This window comes from Prosopis cineraria, unplaced genomic scaffold (assembly GCF_029017545.1).
Source record: "Prosopis cineraria cultivar Desert tree isolate PC_DT_omini unplaced genomic scaffold, ASM2901754v1 PC4, whole genome shotgun sequence".
Lineage (NCBI taxonomy): Eukaryota > Viridiplantae > Streptophyta > Magnoliopsida > Fabales > Fabaceae > Prosopis > Prosopis cineraria.
The window spans coordinates 32,745,461-32,754,372 of record NW_026555335.1 but is presented as its reverse complement, the minus strand read 5'-3'; the positions used below and the strand labels follow the sequence as shown (position 1 = coordinate 32,754,372).

The following is an 8,912-nucleotide window of genomic DNA, read 5'->3' as shown; positions in this document are numbered from 1 at the left end:
TAAGCTAGCCCATCAAGCATGGCTAAATTTACCAACTTTATATACATATAAAGCTGAAAATTTTCAACAGTAGAACTTGTTCCAATCGAGCTCAATTTGAGTTGGGCTTATTCGAATCGTACTTAAAATATTCTACCCTTCTAAAAAAACCCCTATAACCAAACCCAACCCTAACTTTTTTCAGATGGGTTCAAACTTGTCCATCGAGTTTTGCTTAAATTACCGACTTTAAATTATATCATGATTTTATGGACATAGCAAACGTATTTTTAAACCCTATATTCATTTTTATTTTCACATCTATTTTCAGTTTTATATTCATATTCATTTTTATCAAAGTCACTTCCATCATACCAAACGAGACATAACTAGTTACTCCAATTTTACTCATAAATCGTTTTAGCTAATTCACTGAAACTAATGAGTTAATTAAATTATCAATGTTGTTTGAAAAATAAAAAAATTTTAGCTTGAAGTTAAAAGTTATTTTTGCCCCTTAACTTTACCCAAAGGTTCACTAGAGTTTAAACTCAATTATAGGTTAATTATATCCCTTAACATTAAAAATTTTCTCCTTCGTCACTCCAATGTTAAAAACACTTTACGTCCATTGATCATCAATAGGTCCCACTATTTTAACATTTTTTATTAAATTAAAGATCATTTTTACCTATCAACTTTTATTCAAAAAATTAGTGAGCACCCTTAACTCAAATATTTTATATAAAAAATATTAAAAAATATAATGTGAGATTCACTAATGGTCAATTAATAATTAGAAAATGATAAGGTAATAAAGAATAAAAATTTTAAAGTTAAGAAATAAAATTAACCTATAATTGAATTTATAGTCCCTAATAACTTTTCAAGTAAAGTTGAGGGGCAAAAATAACTATTAACCTTTTTTTTAAAACAATCTCTCTCTAAAATGTAACATTTTACTCTTTTCTCATAAAATTGTGATAGGATAAAATTAAAAAAAAAATGTAACTAATAATCCATCCTTTTATATGCAAAATTACTTACAAAAAAGACTATTAGTTTCTTTTAGAATACAACTTATATATAATCACTTATTAAAAAAAGCTATCTATTTTTTTCTAAAATATAACTTTTATACAAGACTGAGGTATATATCAACTAAATATTTCAATCAATTTTTTGTTTTTCTTCTTATTTCTATGGTTCTTAGAACCCTAAGTAGGTAATTTCTTTTTTATTGCTCACAGTATCTTCTTACTAGAGGCAATCTTGTTTGAAGCAAGATCAAGCACTAAATGTAAACAACTCTTTTAATATGAATTTAAACCTTAATTCACTATATTATAAGGAATTAGCCCCTTCAATTACTCTCAACCCCTATTAATCCTAAGTAATTTCTCTGTGAGATAAAATGTGAGAGATGAAAGAACAGTGAAGCAGAGAAGCCGAGCCAGACCAGAGGCCACAAGTGTCGCATGCTAATTGTTGAGAATGCATACAGGAATTGTTATTTAAAATGAAGCATCATGCATGCAGGAAACCAGATAGAATGACGCATATCATGAGAATATTAAAAACCTTCTCAAAACAACCATAGCTACTTGCAACCGCAGATGCAGCACTTGTTTCACATCATGCAAACAATAGACTCTTCACCACTTTCAAATTAGAACCGTAAACAAGTCGGACTCGTAACTTTAGACCCAGCTCACATCACAAGTAGCTCAATTAAGAATAAAATAAAATCATAAATATATTATATTACATAATATAAAATTATGCTGAGAAAATTATATTTCAGTTCACTTAAGCTTAAGCATATAAATATATATAACACTCTAGTAAGTTTAACATCCCAAACCGATAATCTAATGGATCGAGCTGAACTTGAGAAGTTGATGTACTAACCATGATGAACCCAAAATAGTCAGTACTGAGCTCGACTGACTTGTCTGAAGCTTCCATAGAAGTAGAAGAAATCTGGCCCAAAGATGATCCAAAAATGAGTGTGGAGGAACGAATAGCAGGAGATTGACATGTGACATGAGAGTTTAAGCTCCTGATCCTGAAGCGCATGAAAGATGCCAGGACACAAGTAAAAACAAGCAAGAAGACTCCCAAAGACGATGTTGTCTTGTATGATCTTGGACATGTCTAGGTGGCTATGGTGGTAGGGACAACAATCGTCTCGCTGCTTGCAGCTTTTAAAGCAGCAATCTCTTCCAAGCGCTTCCATGAGGCTTCGTGTTTTCTCGTCCCTGCCTCTACTTTGGATTCATTCTCTTGGAACTTACGCAAGCACTCCTCAAATAACTCAGGATCAACCTCACAGAAGATTTTACGCACGTTAAGAGTCAAGCTCCTGACCAACTGATTCCAGTGGGCATGGCCACTTTTCTCCAAAGCTGGGAAGATAATGGGAAGTATAACTTTACGATTTTGTCTGATTAAATTCTCAATGTGATTACTGTTCCACAAGTACAATGCCCTTTCTGCCACCTGCAAAAGAAACGACCTTATCATTAAAAACCAAATTGGAAGGAGTGCAGCCTCGACAATCATTATTTCATCAGATGGACAACACCCCAATTGAAGTAATCAAGGTATGCAGTTTCAAACAAGGATCTCATCCCAAATATAAGAAACCACTATCATGCCAGATTACAAAGGCAATTAGTATTTGAACAGTTTTGAAACCGCCAGAGCTTGTGTCAAATATCAGTTCATCCCATAAAAGGCAAAAGCTTTAGCGGTTAGAACAAGGCGCAAGATTGCTTTATCATTAAACATATTGTCCATCACTCAAAAACAAGATTGACATATTAATAAAGCATAGGCTCCACCTTGTGAAATTTTTAATAATGGATTAGACGGGCAAAGGTCAAACTTTGGACTATTTGGTTACTAAGGCTCTACCGCTCTAGTACCACGCCAATAATCATTTCATCCTAAAAGCTAAAGCTATTAGAAGAAGGCGTAGTGATGAATGTTAATATTAACATTTGACAATTTTATAAATGGTATAGCGCACTTCCTTCTTAGTCAATTTTAAATTTTAACTGTTTTCAAGCTTATCTTGTTCAAAATCAGATACTGAACAATGGCATATACCAGCAACTCACCGACACTACTAAGTTGAAACAGCTTGGTTACAGCCAAAAAACTAACATGATGAATCTGATAATTATAATGCTTCTAACTGATCTAATTCACCTTTCAAACAAGGGATTGATATTGCATCAAGCATATTTAATGGTGATCAATCATATAAAATAACTAGGTGGAACCCAATGCATTGCATAGAGTTTTAAGGATGAGCCGCATTGTTCACAATGGGCGGATAGAGTGGCTTGCCATAAATGTGTTACCTATCGTTGACAGAACATGAGTGAGTCATGACTTGCACACATTTATGCACTAACTATCAATGAAGAAAATTGTCAAGTTCTGTTTTTTTTTTTTTTTAATAGACAAAATTGTCAAGTTCTTTACACCGTAGATTACAGGAGTAATGCAAGTTTGTCACTTCTGACCAAGAATCAATATAACTATAAGTAGGATCCGATCAATGCTACCGCCAGCAACATAACCAAAGTAGATTGCTCTAATCACTTTAACCACCGTAATAATAGATGTATGTTACCATCAGAGACAATACAATCACCTTAACAGTGCTACCGGACCAATAGTGGAGGTCAGCTGACCCGATAATAAACACACAACTGAAAATTTGGTGTTTGGTGTTGCAAACAGCAAACCACTTTGACAATCATAATAATGAGTGTTACCATCATACAAGGGGCAGAGAGCCAACATCTTATCAATACTACCAGACTGCTAGGGGAGATTAGTTACCCCAACAATTTTTTTTTTTTTTTTACCAAAGGGTTACTCTTGCATTAACCTCCACAAACTCAAATTACGCAATTGCAAAGCCTAACACATTTAACACCAATTCCCATATAACCAATCGCAAGTTATAAACATGACTCCCCTAAAACATGAAAGCCCACATATTTCTCTGTAATTTATTTTCTTTTTAGAAAATCCTCAATTGATCTAACAAAATGATAGAACACAATGATGTAGCGCACTCTACATAGCCGACCCTACCTAATGGAATAAGGATTGTGGCTGTTGTTGTTGATCTAACAAATATTTTAGGGGTCATTAGATCAATAATAATTTCCCAATGTGGCATAAAAGAACTATTCCAGCTCTCATGTAAATTTTGGACTAACCTCACAATTATAATGTAGCTTGTTCATAGTTTTGCAAAATTAAATCATAAAGTTTCATTTTTCCAAAAAACTCAAAGTTGCAAATGAGATTGTTAATTCATAAGATAAGCATGATTGATAACCCTCAAAATATGTACAGAACCACCTATAGTTGAAGCACCATAGATTTATTGATTCCCCGTCCATCAAACCACAATAAGCATTGCACAATTCAGTTAGCTGACTTGATGATCTCAAGAAATTCTTAATATCTTCTAATAATTATCTTCCAACTATAACACTTTTTCCACCATAACAGCTTTCTTTTTGTCTTTTATTGTGTTAATTTTTCTCTTTGTATTGCATTTGTAAGTCCAACACTAGTAACTGGTAGAATTTGAACAGCTGGTCTCTTTCCACCCACCTTCTTATAAAGGAAATAGATGATGCATGATTAACATTTAACACCAGATCAAGTGAAAAATACTCCATACAAATCCAAAATGGCTTTGAGTATTTAGGATTCTTAGTAATTAAGAATATCAAAAAAAGACCATCATAAATATATATGGTTCAGATTATCTTCAAAGCAAGTACTGACGGACCAATTTTTTATGGCTCAAGGAATTCAAACATAAATGTCCACCTTTTACATGCGTACTCCAGTCCAAACATCACTAAGAATTTTACTCTGCAATTTCACTACATCAAATTATTTCAACCAAAGTTTTTAATATGACATAGGCAACAATTACATATGTAAACCAATACTAATATTGATTTATAGCATAACCAGATTGCAGAAAAAATAAAATTAGTCCTTGTCAAGTTAAAAGCGATTGAGATACCAAAAATTAGATTTCCAACATTTCAATAATCAGACAGAAGTTAGTTGATACCAGCCAATAAAGATAAAGGTGACAATTAAAATGCATCATTAAAAGGAAGGTGATAACTTGAACACATTAATTTAGCATAATTTCTAATTTTCATTTTCTTCCTGGTGCAACAAACAGCCCAAGTCAAATTACATTCACTGTGATATTAATTCAACCTTTAAAAAGAGCAATAGGTCTGTAGAACAAAGAATAAGAAATAAAGATTCTACACCCTTTAGAAAGTGATTGACCATCATTTGATCAGAAAGGAGGAGTGTTTCCAGAAGACAACTAGTAAAAGAAGAGCGAGCATTATTGCATAGGCCCAAAACTTCACCGATTGATATTCATGCGTAAACAGCATTTAATGGAAAAAGAAGTGCAAGGCATGTAGAAAAGAGAAAAAGTATTTAGAGTTTACACCAGAAGTGATCATTACCTGGAAGTGTGAGCTACTCAAACAAGAAGAAATTTTGCGGAACAGGGGCACCATACATCTTTGGAATTCAGCTGGCTGAGTGATTTCTAGGACTTCCTCTAGCTCAGTTAGGAACATGACTTCCTTTGAACTGTTAGTGATTGGCCAGTATTTCAATAATCCGCTTATTACAGTGTCTGCAAGTTTGCAGTCTTTTTCCACAAATTGTGTTATGCAGTAAGACAACTGCTGATGAAACATAGCTAAGCATTTAGGTTTATGAAGTGGAATTAAAGCACGGACAAGAAATAATTTGTGCTCTTCCTTCAGTGGCAAAGCAAAGCCATTAATTATACTACCCAGTACCTCTAGAAGCTCAGCAATCCCATTAAACTTCTCTGTTTCAAAGATAAAACGAAAGAAGATATTGTTGATACATTTCCTAATAAATGGACGATGTACCATAAACTTTCCATAGGTCCGATGTAGGATAGTTTTCAGATATTCCCTCTCCCTTGGATCCTCAGAATCAAAGAGATCCAGCATTCTGAGAACAAAAGAATGATCAATGTATCTTTTAGCAAGCTTTGCATCCGTTTCTGGAGATGCGATAAATCTAAGAAGAAATTCATACACAATCTGCAAGTGAGACCATGCAGGGTCCACCAGTGGTTCCTCATCTTCCAGGTCAAAGGTTTCTAAAACCTTGGCCTCCCGGGGCTGAGCATTAAGTGACCTGAACAAGTTCACAGACACCATTTTAAGAGCTTCTTGCATGACATTTTCAGGGAACTTGCCATTTACAGTGGTAACATATTCCACCAGCTCAAGAAGTGTCTGTCTTTTGATTTCCTTTTCCTTTATATTCTTTGTTGAGTCCGTGAAGTCAAACATCACACAGCACAAATTCAGTTTTCTAATAAACAGGTTTTGCTTTTCAGAATTTGGAACATCTCTAAATCCAGGTAATGCTTCATAGGGAGTAATTACCGCATTACCATTCACTTTTGAGTTTTCAACTGAAGGAACTTTATTTCCCTGTCCATATGCTGCACTGGAAGCAACACCAGGAGCCGGAAGAGATGAACTGCTTGAGCTTAATGGTACACTAGTCACAAGATCACTGGCTCTTGAACCAGTTGTATTTAGGTAAGAGGCTGATGAGTTCCCAAATTCACGGTCAGCTGACTTTGACGGCTTCCTAGGAAGCTTCCCGAGTATCTTATTGATCATTCTTTCAAATCCAAGTACGAGAGAAGGTCGTTAGATTAAAATCAGAAGGTCGATATTGTTTTGTACAAACCCCAGTGCAACAATAACACAATATCCCCACTTTCACAATAGAAAAGGCGAATCCTTATACATAATTAAAATCCATTTCAAGTCAATGGATAAACAGAACTAGCTGTACAATTTGAAATTCGAAAAGCAAATACGCGTTCCCTAACAATGATTTCACAAGACCCAGACGCATTAACCAAGGCATCAAGGCAGAACCACTTGCTCTGAAAGATCATCCTCATTCAATTGCAGAATCCTCTTCTGCTTGAGGAACAATAAACCACCAGAATCTCCAAATTTGGATCCGAAATCAGAAGCACATAAGCAGAAACTCAACCAGGTTAGACTCACTATGCGAACTCTTACCCGTTAAACCAGAGATTAGCAGTCAAGGGACAATGACAACAGGAAGATCGGCGAGTGATCCAGACCACCAAGACCGTATTTCATCATCAACATGAAAAGGGACACAACCGTGTGAACAGATTAAAAATAGTAGATTGTGAACTTGCTGAAAAAGAACCAACTAAAGAAAATTTAGAAGATACAAAATCTCTAATGAAAATTGAGAAAGAATCTTTTGACTCTTGTTGGAGCAGCGGCTTCGGAGACCGATAGAGGAGTGGAACGAAAAAGATATGATCCTAAATACTAGACTGCCGTAAGCGCAGATATTCACTCCTGTTTTACGCGTCATATATATATTGTATTATATATATTATATATCATGTATTGTATTATATCATACACGAATATCTACTAAAGTCTGTCAAAATTTAAAATAAAAAATAGAATAAAATATAATTACTTTCATTTTATTTTAATAAAATTAGAGAGACTCTTTTTATATTTTTAAAATTTACATTTTAGTCTAATTTTTTACATTGCTGAATATTTCATTAAAAATTTTAAAATATTTAATTTTTATTTGTAATTATGTTAAAAATTTAAAATTATTAATTTGTTCAATGATTTAATTGATTTAAAAATACGAGCAACAAGTTACCAATTTTGAGGAATTGGCCTTTTAGCTGTAGCCGACCAGTTTCTTAATTTGGAGTTTTGGACCATTTTCAGTGCGTATCATTAATTATCTTGTGACTGTTCACTTTACATGTCTATCAAGATTTTTTTTTTTTTTTTTGGCCAAATATATTTACCAAAGACCATGGAATATGAATTGTGTCAAATTTCTATTGGCTTTGTTTCCCCTTTTTTTTTTTGGCCAGTCTGACGTAAATTTCGAGCGGAGAAAAAGTCAAAGTGGAGATTTGGTTTGAAATTCAAATGCTGAACGCGTCTATGCTCTCCTTCCTTCTCTTCACCCATCTGGAAATTGGATCTTGGAACCTTATGCCAGAAATTTCACATTAAACTTCCCACAGTAAATCATGGGGAAAATGAACAAAATAAAAATTTAAGGAGTTTTTTAATATAAAGTTAAGGTCAAACTACTTCTCTACTGATTTTTAAGGAGTACTAATCACCTTATACAATAATTTTTCTCAAGACCATTTTTTTGAAAAATAAAAATGTCCTTCTATTAATGTGCCATGAAGTCTCCTGTTATGTGGTGATCTGTCATTGATAAGAAGTCTGATTGTTTCAAACATGGTGAGTTTACATTTATTTTTAATCAACAATGGACAAAAATGAGAAATGAAAATATATCCAAAAATTATAGAGGCATCAAAAGGAAAACAAGAGGTTTGAAATGTTTGAGTATGAAATTTTAAATGAAAAAAAATTGAAGTTAAAAAGAAATTATAATAAAAAAAATGGATTTAGATTTGAATTATAATCAAATCCAAATCCACAATCTTTTGTATATCCAAATGAAAGATTTAATCTAAATTTTAATTTTAATTTTCATTAATCCAAACACACTATAAATGAGTTATATGTGATATGGTGATCCATTATCACTTTATCTCTTCATTCTTTGGATTTTGATGTTCTTGTTCTTTTTTTTTTTTTTTTTGTTTAACCAACAATGTTGTTTCTCGAGTGGTATAGTATCATGTAAAAAAGGAGACCTTTTCTTTTTTTGGAATAAAGTGAAGACTAACTACAACACATCTACAAATAAAACAAAAGCTTAAACTATTCCTCTTTCATCAAACCCTATATTTG

The 8,912-nt window shown here is 33.3% G+C and overlaps 1 protein-coding gene across 1 annotated transcript; it reads right to left on the bottom strand.

The window, feature by feature from the left end:
* Positions 1–1,702: 1,702 nt before the first annotated feature.
* On the bottom strand, positions 1,703–7,451 carry LOC129309391 (serine/threonine protein phosphatase 2A 57 kDa regulatory subunit B' theta isoform-like). Its single transcript, XM_054950960.1, has 2 exons — positions 5,520–7,451; positions 1,703–2,481 (listed from the first exon to the last, which is right to left on the bottom strand). Exons 1-2 carry the CDS (start codon positions 6,729–6,731, stop codon positions 2,137–2,139), a joined length of 1,557 nt encoding a protein of 518 aa, XP_054806935.1. The 5' UTR covers positions 6,732–7,451; the 3' UTR covers positions 1,703–2,136.
* Between the last annotated feature and the right edge of the window lie 1,461 nt (positions 7,452–8,912).